The sequence below is a fragment of the Calidris pugnax genome, unplaced genomic scaffold (genome assembly GCF_001431845.1).
Source record: "Calidris pugnax isolate Ruff unplaced genomic scaffold, ASM143184v1 scaffold252, whole genome shotgun sequence".
Taxonomy (NCBI): Eukaryota; Metazoa; Chordata; class Aves; order Charadriiformes; family Scolopacidae; genus Calidris; species Calidris pugnax.
In genome coordinates this window covers 2,867,945-2,892,287 of record NW_015091118.1, presented here as the reverse complement: position 1 = coordinate 2,892,287, position 24,343 = coordinate 2,867,945, and the positions used below count along the sequence as shown (strand labels likewise).

The 24,343-nt window shown below is 39.8% G+C and overlaps 1 protein-coding gene across 1 annotated transcript in view; it reads left to right on the top strand.

Annotated features, from left to right (window-relative positions):
- The window catches only part of NOX4 (NADPH oxidase 4), a 106,294-nt gene that overhangs the window by 18,874 nt on the left and 63,077 nt on the right, over positions 1–24,343 (top strand). The window contains exons 7-10 of the mRNA XM_014958253.1: positions 1,177–1,257; positions 6,449–6,677; positions 8,765–8,929; positions 9,078–9,140. Of these exons, the coding sequence (XP_014813739.1) occupies positions 1,177–1,257; positions 6,449–6,677; positions 8,765–8,929; positions 9,078–9,140 (538 nt within the window). The remainder of the gene's footprint in view (positions 1–1,176; positions 1,258–6,448; positions 6,678–8,764; positions 8,930–9,077; positions 9,141–24,343) is intronic.

The following is a 24,343-nucleotide window of genomic DNA, read 5'->3' as shown; positions in this document are numbered from 1 at the left end:
GCTTGGGTTTTATTTTGGCAGCCCTCAGAATATCAAAATTATTTTTTTCTGTCTTGAAAAAAAAAAACCAGCTAAGTCCTGTATTGACAGAAACAAATGCAGTTTATGTTTCAGATGTATTGAAGCAAGGGCAGTTAGCTGTTTATGTAAAAAGGCTGTAGGAGGGGAAAAACATCTGAAAAAAATTCAGCTATGCTGGAGGAGTAGCTTCTTAAACTATGTACTCAGAATTAAGACTATTTTTTATTTAATAATTGTTTTGGCTTCTGAATGGGGGTAGGTTTTTTGGTTTTGGAAGGGACTCTCCTACCATGCTGTGTAGTGCAAGAGGTGTGTTTGTGTGCTATGAGACAGAATATTTTCTTAACCATTTGGTTGTTGTTGTTGTTTGGTGACTATTCTATTCCAGAAAAAAACAAACAGGCTTAACAGAAAACAGTTCCAGATGAGTATTTTCTTTGGTCTTGGTTCTTTTTGCATAACCTAACAAATTACTGATGAAAGAAGTCCTATTTGTCCTTCACCTCTCCTGAGCCTCACAGTGGTAATGTTCTTGTTCCTCCCAAGACCATCAGTCCTAGAGCACCACTGTATGTGGCCTCCTGCCCTAAAAATTCTCCCCACTGTCCTCTCCTTGCCTCCTTGCTCTAGTTCCTTTTCCTGCTGTATCTCCTTCCACTGCATACCCTCACAGATTTCTTTTACCTTTCCCAGCACCCCTTCTGCTGCTGTCTATGCTGCCTATTTGTACGTTGCACCTGTATTGGGGCAGGCAGAATGGGAGGAGGCACTCACTCTAAAGAGGTTGGGTTTTGAGCCTGGAGACTGAAGAATTATTCTAGCTATTCTAGCTAGAACCTATGAAAACAGTGAAACCTCCTAATTTTGGAAGGGTTCTTCAGTTGGGTTTGTATTTCTATGTCTGTTATCAATCTTTCTCAACTTCTTGCTTTTGTGCCATGTGTTCTTCTCAACACTTAATTGCGTGCAAGTACAGCACTTCTCAACACTTAATTGCGTGCAAGTACAGTATGCCTGGAGGAATACATACTGGGCTTTGACTAATCTACATGACTACGTGGTGTATAATGATGTCCTGTGTGCACAGATCTGCTTTTAATGAGCAGTGATTCCATCTGAGTGAAACAGCATTGAACCATGGTTTATTCTTTTCAGGGTTTCAAACTATGACATCTTCTGGTATACACACAACCTTTTCTTTGTGTTCTATATGCTGCTGATGCTGCATGTTTCTGGGTAAGTAAATGGAAAACACTGTCCCTTTTCCTGAAGCGGAACCAGAAAGAGCAGTTCTCTTAATTATTGCCTTTCCTGAGCTCGCTTGTGTGCAGTTGTGGGCCAACTTCTTGACAAGGTGCTATGCTCTTCAGTTTTTCAACAAGTTATAATTTAAATAATGTCTAGACTGTAGCTTGGAGAATTGTGTGTTACTACAGCCAGCTAGCACAAACTTCTTCACTTTCAAGTTTATTCCTTGTCCATTTTACCAGAAATCAAGAAAACAGTATTGTGTCTTTTCTGCCCCCTCTTACCTGACTGCTGAGAGGAGGATGAAAACTAAAGTGGCTCATCCCTTTCTCTTTCCTCTCTACCTTACATTTTAACTCCTAAGGAGACAGAAGGAATGGCCTCCCCCTAATTATCTCTTTCCCGTTGCTATGATATAAAATATACCAAGTTTTTTGTTTTCACAAACATGAGACGAGTGTTTGTGAAATGTGCCGTGAAGCTGACGGTCAGGTCTGTATCTGGCACAAACAAGCCCAGTTCCACCACAAGGTAAAGCAGCTTCCACAAGTTATGCTGTGAAAATATGGTCGTTAACGTCTCTGAAGTTTCCTTTGTGGATGTAGGTGCAGAGACCGGTATAGGGAAGGAAGATGTATTTGAATGAGATTTATTTCTCCATGTCACCAAACATCTACTGAAACATGGGGTGTGGGAATATCTGTGCGACCCTGAGCACCACTGCTTAAAGTAAACAGTGAAAGGTAATTAGGCCTAGCAAGATCACAGTAGGAATATGTTGTGGAACAAAACAAACGCAGCTTGAGATCTGGTGAATTGAAATAATGAATTCAAAGCAATTGAAATTCCTGGACACAATTCCAGTTCTCTGTGTTTTTGGCTTTTTGTTGGTTGTTTTGTTGTTTTGGTTTTTGCTGCGGCATAGTTCTTGTTCATAGCTGGGGAAGATGGATGTAACCTGTTCTCCCCAGGATAAACTTTTGCTAAATTATTCTTGACAGGTGTTTGTCTAACTTCTTTAAAACATCTGGTGACGGAGATCCTCTAGCCTCCCTAGGCAATCTGTTCCGGTGATTGCCTTCAGAGTATTTTTCATGTCCAGTTTAATTTATCTCCTTCACTGTATTATCCTTTGTCCATTGTTTTCCCAATCCTGTTGCCACTTCATGAAGGAAGAAGTATAGTTGGAGTATTTCGCAAACCAAGATGGCAGGAATACACCAACCGTTAAACAGGCATCTTGTACTCAGCCTCCTTAATATTGAATTGGAAAGCCTTCCAGTGTGAATCTAAAAAAACCTGCGTGTCAGTTAAAAGTGGGAGAAGAATGAGTCATGGAGAGTGGGAGTCAGTTCAAGTTTAAGATGCCTAAACGTAGGTCTCTACATGCTTTCTAAGTATCTGCCTCCCATTATAGTCTAATGAGTTCTAATAAATACAGTCAATGGAGCCTCAAGAGTGCTTTAGCTAACCTGCTGTTACAAAGATCTACATTCAAATGAGTTTGATTGATTTCTGGGCTTTGTTGATAATATTGATTAGAGGATCTCTTCTGAGAATAAAGGAAGCTTAGACACACATGCTTAGGTGCCCATGTGACTCCTACATGGTATGTGTTTTGACATGGCCAGTTACTCTACAGAGCAAGGCATTTCTTGTGGCTGGACTGCACAGGAATACTGGGTGAGGATTTTCCTGTCTTGGTAGTCTTTCCTTTTGAGTATTTCCACAGATTCTTGTTTTGTTTCAAACTTTTATAGATATGTTCTTATAGTATCCTCTTCTTTGGAGTAGCCAAGCACTTCTCAGCAGTATATAAAGTGACATAATTCATCTGTTGTATATTATTGGTTTGTTCTTTCATCCCTACCCTAAGGGAAAGGAGAATCTTTCAGGGAATTATCCTTAAAGACTTGCATTGCTCTTGAACTTCTTGCAACATGACTTTCAAATATTATAGTGTCTTAAGGCTTGGTGCATATCTACATTAATTCATCTGTATTTTAATCCAGTAAAAGCAACAAGAAAAAATAGTTTACATTAAAAGAGAATCTTGATGTCTCTAGTACCAATATAAAGAGCTATAAAACATATGAAAAAATTAAAACCCGATCCTCAGCTGACCCAAATTTGGTATTGCTGTGGAGTTAAGCAGGTTATGCTGGTTCATAGAAGCTGAGAATAAAAGTCATTGATGTTATCTAAGGATTTATCTTCCAAATGCTGAAAATTCTTAAGATTCCACTGCATGTTGACCTTTAGGAGACCCCTCCAGCAACTCACCTTGAATTAAGCAGTGGAAGATGGATGAGAAGATGGGAGCAGTGCAGTTCCCTATAAAAACATTAAGAACCATTAACCTCTAGTTTATCATCGTAAAAATCCCAAGAAATAGTGATAGATATTTTCCAGTTCTAGCCAGAAGTGAGTGTTGTCTCTATTTTGGGGGTGGAAAATTGGGATGGAGGCTGATGTATGCCCATGCAAATAGACTGCATGCTGTGCTGCTCAACAAACAGGACAGGTTAATATGACTTCCCCTTTTTGTCTCTCCCATTTGTGTTTGCTAAAGATGTCTGTCTCCTACTTAATGGCATCCACAAATTGTTATGTATTTAAGTGTTAAACCAAATAATAATGTGAGAGTATACCTTAGGCTCCTTGAGAGCTGTGCACAACTCAACCTTTCTGGGAGCTGATCTTGGGTGTGTAAGACAACTTGCCTTTCCTTTCCAGCTTCAGAAACGGGAGTCATTGCAGCTGCTGTTAACAGGCAGCTTTGTCATCCCAGTTTGCCGCTCAGTTAGCATGTTTGCAATACTTTAAACAAACTAGACATCACTGGAGGGGATGCTCATGTTTGCAGTTCAGCTATTCATGTCTCAAGGAAAACTTTGAATCCTCTTTTGGGATGTTCGAGAAGAGAGAAGCTGGGAGAGCAGCTGGCAGCCATGTACGCAAGGTTGATTGATTGAAAAAATATCACATGTGCCGTGGCTTCCAGCTAAATCCATGAGGCCCCACAATATTTATGGAGCAGGGAACTAGCATAATGCTAGGGATATCTCTCACTTTCCAAATGTGTGATGACCGACAGTGATGCCAGATGCAAGTGATAGGAGTGACTGGGCCATAAATACAGACAGAAACATAGGTGTAGGCACACAGACACTTCCCAAATGATTCTCTCAGGGTCGGACGTGGAGTTTAGAGTGAGTAGGTTTAACTTCCAAGCTGTGCATTATTCACTGGACCATGCAGGAAGCTTGTTACTAGCTGTCAGGACTGCATTTCAGCAGGGAAGATTGACAGTGGCCTGTCAGAAACCATTTAAGTTGGGAATATGGCACATATTCTACTTCTTCCTCTTCTTGTGAATTAAATGCTCTTGCTGCTGCTGTGTTGTGTATGCTGGGGAGAGGAGGGAGAAGTATATTTCCTTATGTTTGATCATATACTTGAGATGACCCTTCACAACATGGCCTAGCACTCAGAGGGCATGTCTCAGCAGGCATTATGTCAGTGTGCCTTATTTCCCACCCAGCACCATCCTATACAGCTGTCATTTCTCCCTTTATTTTTTTTTTAAATATTTCTCCTGGTGTTCTTACTGTCATCAAATCCAGATTTGGAGGCAAGTAGTATTCTGAGGAATTTTATTAATAGTATTATCAGTTTTTCCTCGTTTTCAATGATTCATTCATGTGTTGAGATATTCGAGTGTCTCGGGTTTCCATTTCTTTCTTCATGGTTTCTAGCTGCAGCTGCAAAGTTCTCACTTTATTTTACTCCAATCATAGAATCATTTAGGTTGGAAAAGACCTTTAAAATCATCAAGTCCAACCACTAACCTAACACTGCCAACTCCACCACTAAAACATATCCCTCAGGACCACATCTACACTTCTTTTGACTATCTCCAGGGATGGTGGATCAACTGCTTCCCTGGGCAGCCTGTTCCAATGCTTGACAACCCTTTCAGTGAAGAAATTTCTCCTAATGTCCAATCTAAATCTGCCTTGGTTTCCTCTCATCCTGTTACTTGAGAGAAGAGACCAACCCCCACCTCGCTACAGCCTCCTTTTAGGTAGTTGTAGAGAGCAATAAGGTCTCCCCTCAGCCTCCTTTTCTCCAGGCTGAACAACCCCAGCTCCCTCAGCCTTTCCTCATAGAACTTGTGCTCTAGATCCCTTAACCAGCTTCATTGGTCTTTTCTGGACACACTCCAAAACCTCAATATCTTTCTTGCAGCGAGGGGCCCAAAACTGGACACAGTACTCAAGGTCGGGCTTCACGAGTGCCAAGGACAGGGGGACGATCACTTCCTTAGTCCTACTGGCCACACTGTTCCTGATACAGGCCAGGATATTGTTGGCCCTCTTGGCCACCTGGGCACACTGCTGGCCGACTGTTCAGCCGACAGTCGACCAACACTCCCAGGTCCTTTTCTGCAGCAGTTCTCCATCCACTCTTCCCCAAGCCTGTAGCGCTGCATGGGGTTGTTGTGGCCCAAGTGCAGGACCCAGCACTTGGCCTTGTTGAACCTCATATCATCGGCCTTGGCCCATCAAGCTTAAATTTAACTTTAGCTTAAAAAATAAGCATGGACCCCACAAAATAATTTGCCAGAAAGGTTCCTTGGCTATCATGCAGGGCTTTCTTTTTTTCATTCTATCTATTTAACAAGATGTTATTCAAAGGAGAAAATGATACCATTGTGTGCAAACCTGATAAATACCACGTAGTGGGAACATTCCTGCAGTTTAAGATTTGGCAACTTGGGCCACTTCTGCTACAGATTGCCTCAAAAAACAGGGCTTACTGACTGTAGGGAGGATGAGGGAAAACAGCCTGGGTGTGATTGAACTGGAAATGTGATTATTTAATTTTTTTTCAAGGGTCCCACTATATCTCCCCCTTTCAAGCAGTATTAAGCTTGAGGCTGTTCAGTGGGGGAGCGCCAAGTGAGCTGGAAAAGTTAAACCTTGCCTCTAGTGAGAGGGCTCTATTGTTGCAAAGCTTCAATCTCATTGAAAGTCCTGAAAGCAAATAAAAATGAATAAAAATTCTTACAGAAGATGAGCATTGAGACTGCTTTCTAAAACCCTCTCTGAATTAAGACAAGTTTCTTGGTTTTAACTGTTATTTCAGTGTCTTTGCTATTTTTATTTTCCTATAGGGGGGTGCTCAAGTACCAGACCAACTTAGAGGAACACCCTCCTGGTTGCTTTAATCCTAACAAAACACTCCGAGAGAATATGACGGTGCCAAAGGCTTTTGAAGAGTCATTTCCTGACTATACTACTGAGTCTTTCCCAGAGGACTTATCAGTACCAGAACCCTTTGTACAAAATAACTTTATGAGAATTTGTTCCGAGGAACCCAAGTTCCAGCCACACTTCCCAGAGGTCTGTATGATCCGACGTTTCAGGTATTACAAGCCATGCCAAGTCTTTCAGTCAGCCATAACCACTAATTATTGCTTTTCCAGACCAGATGTTTTAATAACGGAAAATATTATTAAAACCTTCTCAGGCATTTAAAGATTTGGTGGGGAAAAAAACAATCTGTATTAAACCTTGAACTGCATTACAATGTGGTGCATAGAATAGAGTGGAAAAATGTCAAGAGATCAGTTGTAATGTTCTTTTTTGTATGACACGCTAAAAGAGATGTATTGGTCTTGCTATAAATGTGACTTTAAATTATAGCGTAGCACTTCAGAGCAAACATTTATATAACATATTCATAAGGTCCCTTTGTAAGCGTTGTGCGGCAGTAGTTAATTGAAATAATCAAACTCCATTTGTTCTCTTTTTCACTATGCGGAAACAAGTCCTAATACTCATTTCTGGGTTGCAGTTGGTTGTGGTTTGGCTTTGTAAAGCCTGTTGTTTGCAGACAGCCTTGTTTTATATGTGGCGTGGGTAAATGAGCATGATGGCAGTGGGGATAAAAAAGCCTTTTCTCTTTCTGTTTTCTGTTTTCCTTTTGTTTCTTTATGCTTTGTGGCAGCAGCTTTGTCTTCATCCAAATTTTCTCTTTTCTATTGAGAAAGGATGAGCTGGGATGTATTGGCAAGTAGCCTGAGGAAGTTTTGGAATACAGAGTTCACAAACTCAAGGCCCGCCATTCAAGGTGGCTTCATAACAGACCTCAGTGGATTTTTTCTATTATTAGTAGTAGTATTAGGATTATTGTTGTTTTTTGTAGAACACATATGTTTCTTACGAGCTGCAGTGGGAGCCCATTTTATTGTGGAGCATGTAAGCATAAGAAACAGTCAATTCTATATTGAAGTCCTCTAACTAAGTGCTTTGGATTTGTATTTTGTTATGGTAATACACCTGAATTACAAGCATCAATGTACATCTGGCTCCATATGACCCACATGCCATCAAACTTCTGGGCATTTTGGGGCTTAAGATGTCTACTTTAGAGTCATTTATGGGCAAACAAGAGCCATGAAAAGAAATGGTCGCTCAGTGTTCTCCTGGGAGCTCATAACTTTATTTTAGGACTTTTTTTGGATTTGGAAGTGTTTTATGAACTTGGTGATACAAAGATTTTTAGGAAAAAAGCCTTAGGTCTTGTAAGCTACTGAAGTTTTAAGGCTAAAGGTGCATGAGGAAATTAAATACTCTGCTAGTTGCAAGAGATGCTGATGTGTAACTTCAAAAATTGGGAAGAGAAGGTGGATGAGGGTCGAGGGCACTTCAGTGCCATGGCTTGAATGACTGAGCAGATGTGGAATTAGTAGTTAGCTCTGCCATGAGCTGTTAGTAATTGACTCTTAGGATGGGATTTAGCTGAGCAGCTGCAAATGTCTCCATCTGAGGTAGTCACGCAGGTCTCCCTGTGTAATCACTGCAGAGAAATGGGCATTTCCAGGGCATTATTTGTCTAGCATACACGTCTCCCACAGGGGCAAATGAGTCATGATTCAAAAATGTCCATTTCTCTCCCTTGTCTATGATTTTACAGTAGCTTAAAATAAGCATGAATTTTATAGCACAAGAATTAGTTCTTTCTTAGTTTTGTCCTTGTACCTGAGGAGATAGAAAGAAGGTAACAGTCAAATAATATTGCAAGCCAGGAAGTGGTTTTCCATAAAGGGTAACCGCTTTTATAGTACTCTGGTCTGTTAGATTTTGGAACAGTGCATGTACTGTGTCCTACACTGCTGAAATCAGTTACTATCTAACTACACAACACCAGAGTAACATGGTTGCAAATGAGGTCATTAGCATTTTGCTCCTGATGAGTTTCATGATTGAAATCATTTGTGCTTGTGGGTGATGCTGCCGGTTAGACTGATTAAGCCTCCATAACGTGGCTGGATTTCTGCACGTAGAGAGATGTGGAAGTTACTTGTAACCAGAACACTATTCCACAATAGATGTGAAATGAGGTTCTGCGAGCAGTTCTGTAGTTTTGAAATTAGAAAACATAAAATTAAAAGTCCTTGAGGTAGCATATTTTTGTTCTCCCATAGACCTGGTTTTGGATTTCTGGACCTCTGTGCTTGTACTGTGTGGAAAGGCTGTACCGCTACCTCCGCAGCAATAAACCAGTCACCATAACTTCTGTGATAAGCCATCCCTCCAATGTCCTTGAAGTAAGGATGATAAAAGATGACTTTAAAGCAAGGCCTGGTCAGGTGAGTTAATGGGCCCCTAAAAAATTACTGCTGTTTGTGTAACATTGTCTATAGGGATGACTTTCACTTTGCATGTACTAACCCATCACTGAATGTTTTAAACATATATTTTCTACCATTTTATTTTCTCTGGCTGATTTTGTTTCAGTACGTTATTCTACACTGTCCAAGAGTGTCCGCACTGGAAAGCCATCCATTCACCCTTACAATGGTAAGACATATGATTTTGTTTCTGTACTTTGCCTTTTATTTATATTTGGTAAGCAAATGGTCTTTATTGCCTTCAAGGTGAAAATTCCCTCCAGAAGAGCTTATGTTTCATTTATGAAGGTACCAATGAATATGAAATAGGATGATTATTATGTATGGCAGTACTCAATACATATTTAATTTTCTCCACTGTTGAGAAAATGATAATAGGAACTTTTTTCAAAGTCTTCCATAAGTGGAAAAACAATAATAAATAAATAAATAAATAAGATCCATGTGATTTTGATCATTGTTTCATAAAAGGTTTCAGCTGTTTTTGTCGACTTTAACGCAGAATGAGCACAAATTGTAATGAATTTTGTCATCTTTCCTATTTGATGAAAAGGCATTCCTGCAACTAGCTTTTTTAAAAGTTAGAAAAACATCATGTTTAAAAAAGAAGTTACTGAAATAGTCTTCCACTTTATTTTTGTATTAAGAGATATATCGATGACTTAAAGTGATATAGCAGTGAAGTCATACAACAGTGGGATTATTACTTACTCAGCTCAATTATCTAGAGTAGAAACAGGACACCCTGGAGACACCCAGTTCTTTGGTTTTGTGGGGTGTTTTGTTTTTCTATTTGAACACTGCTAAAACAACGGATCCTGTGATTCTAATTTCCAGAAATAATGTCATCAAAGGATATTAGGCCTGGTTCAGTAGTCTTTTCTCTGACAAAACTTATTTGTTATGATGAGAGTTTTTAATCAGAAAACAACCTGCTGACACGGACCTGCTGGGTTACATCATAGGATGAAGTTGAATAGAATGTTTTATTGAAGTCAGATTGTTTGTGTGAATTGAGGATTACATGCAGTACTTAAAATGGCATACAATAATAATACAAGTTATGAAAAATAACTTTTCCACAAAAACTTCTAGATCTAGAAACTACAGAAAATAGATCTCTTGTTGTGATTCTGAGTTTTCTTAGTGAATATAAATAATTCATTTCTATTCAGATGATATGCAGTAAATTTCAGATGTGTAAGTCTGGTTGATAAATTACAGTTTGTGTAATTTTTACAGTCACATATTAAATATGTAACATTAGAACTAGAAATTTCCACTCATGCACAATGCATTATATTTAAAGTCTGTAACAATAAACTGGGCAATTTCTGTTCATGCTCAGTGCTTTTCACTTTAATGTACAGTGATATCCTTCAGCATAACAGCGTATCCTTCAAGATTGCATACATGCTTTAACTATTACAAACTACGACGTTACCATTGAGTTACTGAGCTTCATTTTTATTGCCACAAACATATTTCAGTAGAACATCAACTATGCTGGAGAAATCCTGTTATTGGGTAAATGACTGTTTCACAGCATAATGAGGATTTCAAATGTCTAGGTTTATGACGATCTTTTGGCCCAGCCTAAGTAGGGGACAGTCATTTCCACATGTCTTTCTAGGTCATAGAATATGCCTTGGGCTGCTGTCCTGTTTAGAAAGCTTTTTCTTCCTGTTGTTTTATATGATGCCAGACATGGGACTGTGCTTATAGAGTGTGCAGGCAATAGCCTAGCTAAGTATTTTTTTCTCCTCAATTATCTGACCTACTTGTAGCTACCAAGCAAGCTGGAATACTACTGCTCCTTCCTTTGTTGGATGATGATAATCCCTGGGTTATTTAGAGGCTGTGGAGTCTCCTTCTCTGGAGATATTAAAAACGCACATGGATGCATTTCTGTCCAACCTGCTCTAGGTGAACCTGCTTTGGCAGGGTGGTTGGACTAGATGATTTCTGAAGGTCCTTTCCAACCCCTACCATTCTAGGCTGGTGTAGGAGTGTGGGGCTTGGAGCTGCAGTGAGAGCGGTGCATGGGGCTTTTTGATGTTGGGACCATGACTGCAGCACGCCTTGGGGGAAGGCTGCAGCATTCTTCCTGGTGCTCTTATCCTGCTTAGGCTCTATGGGATGTCCTGTCTAAGCTGTTGAAACATCTCAATGTGCCTGGAGTATGCTTAAAACACAAGTGACCACTTCAGGCATATCTTTGTACTTTAAGTGAGGACTGTAAGCAAATGTGCAAAGGAAGGGGTGAGTCAGCGTGAAGGAGTCATGCAGATATTTTACCAGTCCCTTCCCTTTTTGAGGTTGTGTAATATTTACAGTTTAGCTCAGTTTCTTACATAACGCCAGGGTGGAGGAAAACACTGGGATTCTGTGTAAAGGGCCTGAACCCACTCCCTGGCAAAGTCACACAAGTTTCACTCAGAGGCAGAGGGAGCTCTGAATTGTAACCGAGTGAGCATAAAGAGGTTCAGAAATGTGTGTAGTGGCATTTATTTCCTTGTCCTTTTCGTCAATTGAAAGTGTTCTTCCCCTTGCTGATGGAAGGAATGAGCAGAAGTCACTGGTGCAAAATGCACACGGGATTTTGGAGAAGCAAAATCCGTGTTGCTCTGAACTCAGACCTGCCAGGCTAGCTTCTTTGCTAACTTGTGACCTGGCTCTGCTGTCAAAGGCTTCATGTCACAGAATCACAGAATGGTTGAGGTTGAAAGGGACCTCTGGAGAGCATCTTGTCCAGCCTCTCCCAATTGAATCAAGACCACCTAGAGCCAGTAGCCCAGGACCATGTCCAGATGGCTTTAGAATATCTCCAAGGATGGAGACTACACAACCTCTGCGGGCAACCTCCGCCATTGCTTGGTTGCCCTCTCTGCAAAAAAGCGTTTCCTGATGTTCAGAGGGAACATCTTGAGTTTCAGCTTGTGCCTATCACCTCTGGTTCTAGCGCTGGGCGTCAGTGAAAAGAGCCTGACTCCATCCTCTTTGCACCCTCCCTTCAGGTATTTATATACATTGATAAGGTCCCCTTAAGCCTTCTCTTCTCCAGTTTGAACAGCCCTAGCTCTCTTAGCTTTTCCTCATAGGAGAGAAGCTCCAGACCCTTAATCATCTTCATGGCCCTTGGTTGGACTCTTCCCAGTGTATCCATGTCTCTTGTGTACTAAGGGGCCCAGAATTAGACACAGTACTCCAGGTGTGGCCTCACCGGTGCTGAATAAAGGGGAGGCATCACCTCCCTCAACAGGCTGGCAATGTCACTTGTACTCTGAAGTTCAGGCACTTGGAAATCCCACTTTTCTCTCATGATCAATATGGAAGCCAGCATGTTTTTTTAACTCCATTTTCGAAGTGTGCTCCCACTATGTTTTTATTCACTGGTGTGACTTTGTATTCATGAGTGTAACTCCTTGACTTTGTTAATCATCGGAAAGGCTGGGAATGGTAATGAAGTGATTCCTGCAAGTGACCTGCCGGACAGTTCTAGGTAGTTCATAGTGTAATACTAGCTTCATGGTGTCTTCATTGCTCCTTCATCTTTCACTTCGACAACATGCTTTCTTTTTAACATGTTTTACTGTGCTTCTTGCATCGGTTTCAATACACAACTGTACAGAACTGTTACTATGCTGTGTAAAACAGTGTGAGTAACGTTTTCACTACTGTACTCTCTTGTGTCCAATTTACTTATTTCAGATATGATATTATTGCATCTTACAATTGGATCTAAACAGAATACAGTCAGCTCCAATATATTTTCATCTGTAATGGGGAGAAATATTTTCTCTAAATAAATATTTTGGTTGAGGGTTTGTAAAGGGACAAATGAATTTTGTGTGTGTGTTTCTACTTGATGAACTTTTTAAAGGAAAATTGTCTTTCAGACCAAGCACACAATTTGGTCTGGAGATCAGAATATCCAAAGAAACATCAGAAATCTTCTCTTTAGCACTCTGCTTCCCAAGACTGACATTTCTTCACACTTCTGTGGAAGAAAGTGTGGAACTCATGTGCTGTGAAATACAGTTCAAATGTCATTGTCTATAGTGATCTTTAAAGCCCTTGGAAAAGAAAACAAGCATCAGAATAGTATGAATTTCTAGTAATGAGGATGGCTGTTCATTACAGTTCATATGTCCAAAGCATTGCTTCCACTGAGAAGAGACTCGGGCTTGCAGTTTATGGTAACATCGGCTTTCTTTCCATCTGTCTTACATATTACACTTGGTATTGAGTTCCCTCTCTTTCCAGACACTTAACCACACTACTAATTATTTGCAACAGCATAAAACCATAGGACTGATCATTTATGGCTGCACGCTAATTTTTTTACTAATGAATGAGTTCAGAAGTAGGTTCCTGTTTAGAATATATATTAGTTTCTTACAAGATAAGTCGCTTTTTCTGCCATGTTTTTGGAATGTCTTGCATTGGCATGAAGTGATTGGCAGTAAGCCTCATGGAAATAGCCTTGTGTTTTGCAGATGTTAAGTTCTTCAGAAGATGTGCTTGGTCCTTTCATGTGATCTCTGCTTAATCTACTACAGAGTCAGTGCAAGCCACAAACTCTCACAAGCTGCAGTTTAGACAGCTTGGCTACCGAAAGTCTGGTGTCTACTCCCAGCACCTCATAAAGTTTAGTAATCTTGTTGTTTTAGTGCTGTTGATTAGCTTGTGGCAAAGGAAGGTAGGAAACAATTACATCATTTCATATGGAATTTAGATTGTGACAGACCTTGAAATAAGGACAAGACCAAGAGACAAATTCTTTTAAATTTGGAGATGGCTCAGATCTGAGGTTTGGTGAAAACTTCTGCTCTGCAACAAACATCCACAAATGCAGGATCAAATAACATGTTATATCAAATTTGTGACAGTTCTGGTTGTCACTAGCTGCTGACATGCCCCTGTTTTCCCTTTGAACTGAAATCTATGTTGCACAAAGATAGGAGATGCAGTTCTGCCGTTGGTGTGTGAATTCAGAGTTCACTTAAACTGCTGGCTGACCAGCTTAAAGTTTAAAACCTTTCCTTATGGTGCACACAAGGAACAGTGCAAACTGTTCAAAACTGTTCTTTCAGTGGGTACCATCTCTAAACTAGAATCACCACCTCTGAGGACACAAGGAAATTAGTTCTGATTGTGCATGGAGTAGGCAACGAAGTCTTTCATCAAAACTTCTTTAGTGATGCCTTTTACAGTGGTGGCTGTGGAGGAAAGCAGAGCAGGTCCTGTGGTGACTGAGTCAACTTTGCTCTAGTTGAACTGCTGATGGAAAGGCTTTGTTAAGTTTTTTTTTTTTATGGCAACAACATAGACCTGCTATGGGTTTTGGGTTGTTTTTTTCAGCTAAAATGTTGTGTCTTAAGGGATTGTCTTCCATTTCTGACAATTGCGTGTGTGTATAATAAATTTTCTTTTCAGGTATTTTGACACTTCACCGTAACAAGTTATCTGAAATATTACTTTAGCGCCCAAGACATAAGTTGTAAAGGGTTGTATGCGTTGTATGTAGACACTGAGACAACATCTCCTCTAGACTGACACTCTTGTTGTGCAAAACAGACCGAGGGGAGTGCTCTTGGCTAATCCATACGTCTGTAGTATGAGGGTGAGAGTCTCTTCCAAGAGACATTCAGGACAGGAGCCAAACCTTAAATCCTCTGAATCACATTATTGCATTGACTAGAGAAGGAGCTAGAGTCAGTCCCTGGGAACCCTCCCCCAGATGCTGCGGGTGCTGGAGAGGAAGGAGGCTTTAGGAGATTCTGGGAAATGAATTCTGCACTTTGTAGTGGCTAGTGACTTCAGTGACCCAGCCACAATTCCTTTCTTCATTGAAATTACTCAGGCAAATAATCCATGTTGAATTTCTCTGAGATTCGGGACATCATTTTGTTGAAAGTGATGAAACAATAAATCATAGCCTACTAAGCTCAGGCTTTTCAGGTAGCGAAAAAGCATTGCCTGGTCTATATAGGTCAGCCTTCACTGACATGATGTTAGCATAGAAGTCATCCTTCAGTGACAGTTTTTAATTAACACATAGATGTATCCCAAGATACTCTTGTTGATACGCAGACAGGGATAACTTACATTAACCCTTGTTGAGCTTTCTCTGCCTCTGTTTAAGACATACTCTGCGTACCCGCTGATCAGTAGCTTCACAAGATAATTAATAGAGGCAGGTGGCGTGTAAGTGGCACACATAAACCAAAAAAAACTGCAACAACCTAAAACCAAGATCCTAGCCTTCAGACTTCCAGGACTTTGTGAAATAGCTGCTTTATATTAGCATGAGTGGCTGCTTCTTCAGCTCCTCCAAAGAGTTTTGGCTCTTCTTTGGATGTCTAGATCCTAATTCTGGTAGAAGGTAAGCAAAGATCAACTACCTGCATCAGGTAGTTTGAAACTTTTTTTGATACTAGAAATTTTCTCCTGTGTTATAATTTGCTCTGACCCCCCTGCTATTTGAGTGCTGCATAACAAATCTGCTTTTAAATCCCATTGAAGTGGAAGCTGGAAGAGTCTGTTAATAAAAAGCTCCAAGAAGTTCTGCTCTTTTGCTGGTTCTCCATCTTTTTGCACAGATGGTTCATTTGAAGCTGATCACATCAGGAGAATTTGTAGTGCGGCATGTTTCTTCCTTTCCTTTCTTTCCACATACAGTTCTGTATGAGTAAGAAAAGAAAAACTGCAGATGGACTTGAATTCTCTGCTCATATATACAAATGATCAAGTCCTTGCTACGTCATTTACAGCATGTAGTGAGTTAGGGGGTCAGTATGTGTGTGTTTTTCAGTAAGTCAAAGCTGAGTTTTGAGGAAAGGACAAGTTTGCATATGCAGATACTCAGATCCACAGACAAAATCCAAATATATATTATTGAGGAAGAATACTTTGTCTGATTAATACCCAAATTAGAATTCTATAAAGTAATAATTACTGAACCCCAGGCAGAGAAACTCTGAAATCCATTAATCATCTCAGAGTAGGTAGAATAATTACCTGAAAGAGGTTTCTGGAGGTACATGACAAATTATAGTACTGTACCTAAATGTCTCAAAGCTATTACTTATACCTGAAAGAGGTTTCTGGAGGTACATGACAAATTATAGTACTGTACCTAAATATCTCAAAGCTATTACTTATTCATACATTTTATACCTTAAAGATTTTTGTTTTGTTTTCTTTTCTTTTGTAGATTGAGTTTTCCTTGTTACTCTGCACCTCTATTAACGTCCATTTGGTATCTGGATTTAGACAGGAGGTCATTACAAGCTGATGGTCCTGATCTGTACATTTACATTTTTTGGCTTGATACCTTGTCAGAAAGGTTTCAGCAAAGAATACATGCATATAAACAATGTCACAAGTAACACATTTGCTTTTGTAAATGAAAACCGGTGTTTTGTAGAGTCAAGGTTTTTCATCCCTGGGTAATCCAGAGTTCATTTAAAATATGTGAAGTTATTAACAGTCTAACAGGGAATTTTTAGTTCTGAGCTTCTTTTAAACAAGAAATTTAGTACTGTGCAAGAAACAAAACTGGAGATGATGGAGAAACACTTCTTGTACTGTAAACTTGAGAAATAAACTATCCATAACAGGAAAAATCTATGGGCCAAATTCTGAAATACTTCATAAAAAAACTGGAAAGTTGCTGGAAGTTTGCCTGAGTAAAAGCTACACAAGGACGTCAAGGGCTAAGTTCATACTAACAGATAAATACAATAAAAACAAAATCAAACATGATGACATTCTAATAAGGTTTGTTAAATATCTTGTGCAAATGGTTTTGAAACTTATCTTTATGAGATGATTTATGGAGCATTTAGGAAAATGCAGATATTGTGAAGTATCTTGCTGGCAAACTAAAGAAATCCCTAGAGCTTGTCTACACTTCATAGAAGTAGAAAATCTAGCAGCTGTTTGACAAAGAATTTAAGTGAACCAAAAATATAAAAGATTAATATTTCAGATGCCTTCAGTACTTCCTTAGGCTTGTTTGTTTGGTTTGGTTTGGTTTTGGGCTTAATAGTTTTGGGGTGTGTATAAAAGCCCTAAGTAAGCCTTTACTTTCATTTAAATTTACAAATCTGACTCTTGGATTAAGGGAACACAGAAATTGTTACATACAAGTTCACTAAATCCTGAGTCTTTCTTCAGGAGATAACTTAAAACAGAAGGTGTCAGATCCCTCTCATGAGCAGTTTTGGTTTTTTATTCTGATGTTGTGAAAGTCAATTCACAATATGTAACAACCATCTACTGACTTTAGCAGAGAAGTGTGTTTTCTCCTATCAGAGGTAGTGCTTCTATGCTGCTACCTGCTAGGTCAGGTTAGAGAAAGGTCTAGGAAGTGTAGAAGAACATTGAAATTAAAAAAAAAAATGGGCATGAATACAATGAACATGTGGACAAATTATTAGAGGATATGAAGTGCCCTTCCTCTTGATGTCCTAAAATTAAGACCAGCTGACTGGCTGGGCTCTGAACTTTAGCCTGGCAAAATATTGCGTGTGCTGGTGCGGTAGTTTGGAGGTACACAGCTTTCCTCAAGATCTTGGTGATCCAACTAGAAAACCTATCAATCCATTGATTGTTCTTTCCATGAGTGTCTTATACCACTGGCAGTCTGTTAGCACGAGCCTGGAGATGGCCCATAGTTTCTGCTCCGGGATGATGGAGAAGGAGCCTTTTGTGCCATTCAGTTTCCTTGTTCCTGTATTTGTCAGCTCAGGGCCACGTTGCTTGGCAGTGATTCCACATACTCGTGGAGGACTTGGAGAGGCAGCCTTGGGCAGAAGCATTGCTCTACTGCCTTTTAGTCCTTCAGGGACAAAGACTTGCATCCTAGGCATCCCATAAGGTTGTAGTTAGTTTTTTCCACTAGCTAGCAACTTGGAATGCATAAATCATATGGGCTGAACACTGCTAGGGTTGAAACACTTTTACTATGTTACAGACAGTTGCACTTGATAATTCCTTCAAACTTGTGCATTCTCTGGTTCTATGAAATGTAATGTGTGTGCAGGGGTGAAAGGGTACTCAGCAAGCTTTTTGCCTTGGTTGAGCAGCAGAAGCAAGAACTACTGAGTAGTCTATAGAAGTGTATCTGCAGTGCATCCATAGCAGCAACAGAGTAGCAGCTGGGCTGTTACAGACTCATTGGAAAACAAATAAAGTAATTTCATTTTATTTATTCAACAAAGTATATATTTTATATGGCCTTGTATATTTTAAATTTACAACCTTTGGTGTATTTACAAACTTAAGACATCTATTACAGTAAAGATTTGTGTTTTCTTGTGGTGCAAGAGTGAAATCAAGGAACAAATGCTCATCAACTGAGACATAAAAAAAAAAAAAAAAAAGATTGTTTTGAACACAGAGAGTAATTTAACAACTGAGACTGCAGGGAGTGAAGTAGCAAATACTGAACTACAGCCTCACAGGAATTAATGGGTGTGAGTTTGAGGCTTATGTTACAGAAGAAGTTAGACCCCAGATGACTAGAATGATCCTTCTTGGCACTGCAGCTGACCAGTGATGCATCCTGAGCATCCCACACTGTTATGGGGTGTTTTTTTCCACTAGCTAGACTGCAGGTGTTTGGGGTTGTACAACAAGGAGTAAAAGGGAATGGAAAGCAAAAAGGGAAAAGTGTTTGGGATGTGTTTCTGCAGCTGGGCTGCTTGCAAGGAGTCAGCTCTGCAATGGGAGGGCTCTGGCTGAAGCTTTGAGTATTCAAGGCATGGTGGTCTTGCCTTGATCATCCAGACACCCTTGATACTTAAATCATGTTCCGTGGTTAGGATTTCCCCATGTTCAGGGATGCTATAATGTCTGCTGACGTCTGCCAGTTAAATTAGGATAGCTGTAAGGCCAAGTCTCTAACAGGGAGAGCTTTTTGACAAAATCCCATCTGTAAAATAACCCAAAACAGAAAAATAAACAGAGCCGTTTTAGAGAATCTCCTAACCTGTGAGGCAGAGATGTGTTTAAAAGACTTAACTCCTCAGATCAACCTTTTTTCCTCTGAAATTTGCTGCTTATGGGATTAATTAGTTAAAACAGGGGTAGCCCAGTGTAACAGAGTTCACCTTCTATGAGTCAGACTGAAGTCTAGCTACTATTTTTTGGCTACCTTTATATAGCATGCCTGTGTTTGTCATCACTCCTCTTCATTTTCTAATGTCAGGATGAATCATTTTAGGAATGTTTATATCAGTTCTGTATGAAACCAGACAAGCTACAGCTTACTGAGCTTCTGAGGTTCACATTTTCTTGTCAGTTGACAAAGTTGAAAAACTTTTCCTTTTTCTCTCTGCCCAACTTCCCCCTCCAACCCCCCTCACCCTGGGAGAGAAAGTAAGTTGGTTGTGCTTAGTTTTTTTTCCCCTCCAATTCTGCCTCTTTCCCAAACATGCTAAGCCTTTGATGTGTTTTTCTTGATCTGTGCAAGGGTTCGTCTGAGTCTGGAGCAAGGATGGGCTGATGAAACAGGGTTCGTGGCGCAGTTGGTTCACCCTGGCAGGGAGGCAGAGGCAGGGAAACAGATCAGGGGCTCAGCAGTGTTTACAGTCCCTGGCAGGGTATTTGCAAATCCATATTAGGATCATATCGTGGGTTTTTTCTCCAAAGTGAAAGCTTTCTTTGAAGGAGTTTCCCTTTATTTAAATAAACTCTGCAATGAGCTTTTTAGTTCCCCAAGTCAGACAAAAATGAGGTTTCACTTTGTTCTTCCAGCTGTGGCACAGATCTTCTTTGTAACCCTGGCCACCTACGACAGTACCAAACACAGAAGTTGGTGTGCACTGTGGTGCATCAGCTTGAGAGCGGTATCTCCACAGGAGACAAGGAGCTTTATTTGCAGAACCGCATGGGGGTACATAACTCGGGCATCCCTTTCATCTCCATTTTCCTGATAACAGATATTCTGCAGTGTTATTCTGATGTATGCATCAGTGCTTCTGTGATAATGCTGCAATCAAAAGCTAACCTCTCTCTAAAAATCTTCTCAATTCTTATGGTAGAGATGTACAGAAGATCTGGAAACTTTCAGGAATTAACTTTCTATTTTCTTGCTAGTTTGCTCTTGACTCACCCCCACTTCCTGCATCTCAAGGTCTAAAAAGAGTGTTTTACAATATTTCAGTAGTATTTAAAACCATTAGAATTATTTTAATAATGTTCGTCCTGTTTCTTATTCTGGGTGGGATTCTTGACTGGGAGTAGAGACCAGTGATGTTAAATATCTGGGGTCTTCTAAGCTGGAGACACAGATGCTGATAACCTAGTTTTCATTTGCTATATGTTGTGCTCTCATATGCACAGATTTCTCCACTGCTCATCATCTCCAGTAGATTTTTATACCAATATAAAGGGTGTGTAAAGTATTACCATTATGGTCTAAAAGTACTTAGTTCACTCCATGTTCATATAAAAGCAAGGCATAGAGGACAATTAATAATCCTGTTCACAATGTAAAACTGATAAATAAAATACATTTCAAGTATGTATTAATATATTAGTGGATTAAAATTAATTAAATTTTTAAGATTATGAAAAGTTATCATCTATATTTTATCTCAGCATAGAGATAAATAGCAGAGCTACAGCTACCGGTGAGTGTAATGAACTTAATCATTCTCTGGAGATTGTTGCAAATTCCCTATGTGATAATTTGCATTTGTATTTCAAATTAGCTTGAAGAAAAAGGACAAAAATTATATGGAAAGGTGTTTTTTAATCAGGGTATAGAATCAGTAAAATTAAAAAAAAAATTATAAAAAAAAATATTTATCTATATATGAAATACTATTCTCACTGTTTTGAATGTGAAAATACAAAAACAAAATAAAAATAGATGTTGTGAACTTGCTTACATATAATTAACAGCTCTGAGGAAATCTACTGACTTTCCAATGCTGGGAACATAGTTTGGTTTCTCCAGGGGTGTAAATCTGCACAGCTCTATTAAATTTAACAGAATTCCTTTGGCTCTCAGTTGTTTTTGGCGGATGGCCAAATTCTGGCAGATTAACTTGATTGGAGTAGATGTTCCTACCTGTAAAATCTTTTATTTTTTAAAGGTACAGATAGCTTGAGGTTAGAATAAGATTAACATAGCTTCACGTAATTACGCTATCTATCTGCCACAGCTCATTTGTGTACCACAGCATTTTAATCAAATGCATGTGGCAAATGGGGTTCATTTAACTCTTCGAAATGCAGAAAGAACTAATGAAAAACTTATCACCTGTCACCTTTTGTTTAACAATGTCTAATGTCCCTTCTCATTACAGAGTATTCAAGTTAGCGATTCCCCTGGTTGAAAAGCACTGCTTATTTACTGAAAAGGAGCTAAGAGAAAGTATTTTTATATTTCAAGATTGGCTAATATTTACAGTTTCCTCTTGGGCAGTGAACTGGGCAATAAGGAAAAAATAAGGGACTGCATGCAGCTCTCACCCATGATAGTCACCGGATTGTGTCTTAGGGCTCCCAATTTAAACAGAGTAGGGGGAAATCCAAGTACTATTTGCCAAAACAGTTTTTAAAAACAATTTTTATTTTGTTCACAGCTGCAGAGACAACATCAGGTGTTGCTGAGGCCACTTTGGTATGCCTTTATTTGACCAAGGCTCATGTGCTCAGTCTCTTGATTTCCAATTCAGGAGGGTATTTCAGCTTGTGCTTGTCTTCATAGAACATAAATAGATGTCAGTTTAACTGTGTATATGAGCTGACTGTAATAAGGATCTTCAAGCAGTGTTTAGCTGTGCAGTGCTTTAAAGATGAGATATGGCAAATTAAAAGTAAAATAGGTGATCAGAGACTTATATATGTAAAATAGACAAGAGCATCATAATTCACAAGGTTTTTGACATTATTTCTCCTAAAATCCTCATAAAGAAATTGATGAACTGCATAATAGTGGGCAGGCAGGTAGGTGGAAAACTGGCTGAACTGCTGGGCTGGAAGGATTGTGATCAGTAGCACAAAGTCCAGCTGGAGGCCAGTGGTATACCGCAGGGGTCAATACAGGTTTGCAAATGATGCAAAACTGGGAATAGTGGTTGATACACCAGGTGGTTTTGCTGCCATTTAATGGATCGTGAGAGGCTAGAAATATGTGCTGACAGTAACCTCATAAAGATCATGAAAGGGAATTACCAAGTCCTGCCTCTGATGAGGAATAATCCCAGGTAGAGCAGAAAATGACCATGAGCCAGCAATGTGCCCTTGCAGTAAAGGCGGCCAACAGCCTCCTGGGATGTACTAGGCAGAGCATTGCCAGGAGGTCGAGGGAGGTGACTCTTCTCCTCTGCTCAGCACTGGTGAGATATAGCTGGATCTCTGTGTCCCCACTACAAAAGAGGCATTGACATATTGGAGCACAAAACCCATGAAGATGATTAAGGAACTGGAGCATATGAGGAGAGGCTGAGCGAGCTGGATCTGATGGAGGAGTGAAGAAAACAGAGCCAGACTCTTCTCAGTAGCACCCAGTGACAGCACAATACAAGCTGAAATGTGGGCTCCATCTGAACATAAGAAAAAAACACTTTTCCTATGAGGGTGGCACAGGTTGCCCAGAGAGGCCGTGGTGTCTCCATACTTGGAGACATTCAAAGCACAACTGGACACTGTCCTGGGCCACCTGCTCTTACAGATCCTGCTTGAGAAGGAGTACTGAAGTAGCCAGTCTCCAGAGATGCTTTTTAGTCTCAGTGCTATCGTACAATTCCTTGATTTCATGAAAAAGATTTAATATATAAGAAGTTATTTTCATCGCACTTCATTACACATGCTCAGTGGTCTGTTAATAATACTTAAAAGTTTACCCAGTTTCATGATTAAACTTCTGAAAAACTGTCTTTGAATATTTTCTTAAGCTTCTGGAATATATTCTCTAACAGTCTGGAAAAAGCCACATTGGAGGCTTAATTGTATTTATGGAGATGAGAGAGGTAAAATAAGTGTTCTGTGCAGTAAAAACCTAAATACAATTTTCAAAGTTAAAGTTACAGATCTGTAGAAAAGTCTTCAGTCAGAAGATGCCTCTAGAGTTCACCTGGTTCTTCCCTCTGGTGCAAGAGCCATAGATTAGGTTATCCAGGGACCTGTGAAGCTGAAGTAGCAAGAGAAATTGCACCATTTCTCTGGATACTAATTGTTCCATGGTGAAGAATATTTTTCATGTATCCAGATGAAATTTCCCCTGAAGCAACTTGTGCCCTTGGTCTGTTGTCCTGTCACCATGCATGGTGGTGAAGAGAGCACCTTCATCTTTTCTATTGCTGTATTTTAGGTATTGGAAAACGGGGATCTCCCCGAGCCTTCTCTTCTGTGGCTTACACAAACGCATTTCTTTTTTGGCCTCTCTTTGTGTGTCAGGTTCTCTAACCTCTCATTATCTTGGTGGCCCTTCACTGGACCAATCTTTCTCCTGAACTGGGGGAAATTCACTCCATATAGCCTAGATGATGGGTGTGTTTCTTATGGTAAGATTTAGCAGCACAATAAGGTATTTCCAGAACTCTCTAAGGCACTTTCATACCCAGTTATAGGCATCAAAATAGGCTTCCTAAAGTCTAAAGAGAAATAAATCTCTTTTTTATTGGACAGTTTTTCAAAGTAGTGCAGAAAGGAGTTAGTCACAAGGGCAATGTAAGGGAGAACAGGTTTGAACCTGTTCTTGCTGGACACAAGGGGTATTCTGCCATTAACTTTAATGGAAGGAGAGATTGACAGACAATTTTATAGAAGATGTGCTGAACTGGGACTGTGCACAGTTGGAGTAAGAAAATCACTCAACCTCCTGTGAAACACAGAGAGTGCTGGGACACCCCAAACTGGAAAATAAATTCTGCTAAAGGCTCTTACAGAAGCCCGTAGGGGAACAGATCTTTTTGCTGCCAGTATGCAACTTACTAGCTGAGAGGCTGCTTACCTACTTTTATGTGGACAATTAGGTTGATATTTTTGTTGGAAGATATTGAAACTAGCTGCAGCAAATACTGGCCTCGTTGTGTGAGGTTTTCCTGCATCCCTCCCTTGATGGCATTTTTTTGAAGGGTAAGACTTGCTGAAATAATTCTGACTCTTAAGTTTCTGTACCAAATTCTAATAGGAAAACTTGAAAGATGACTTTTTTAAAATCATTAAATATGAGTCTGTCCAGTAGTCGGTACTCATAACTAGAGTGCTCTTCCCCTTCAGGAAAATGGAGTGACTAGTGGGAGGCATTGTTTTCCCTGATTGAGGTTAGCCAAGATGTAGGGAATAATAAACTTTTGTCTGTGTCTGCTGGTTAAGTAAGGAACTGATCCTGAGCCCTGAGGCCAG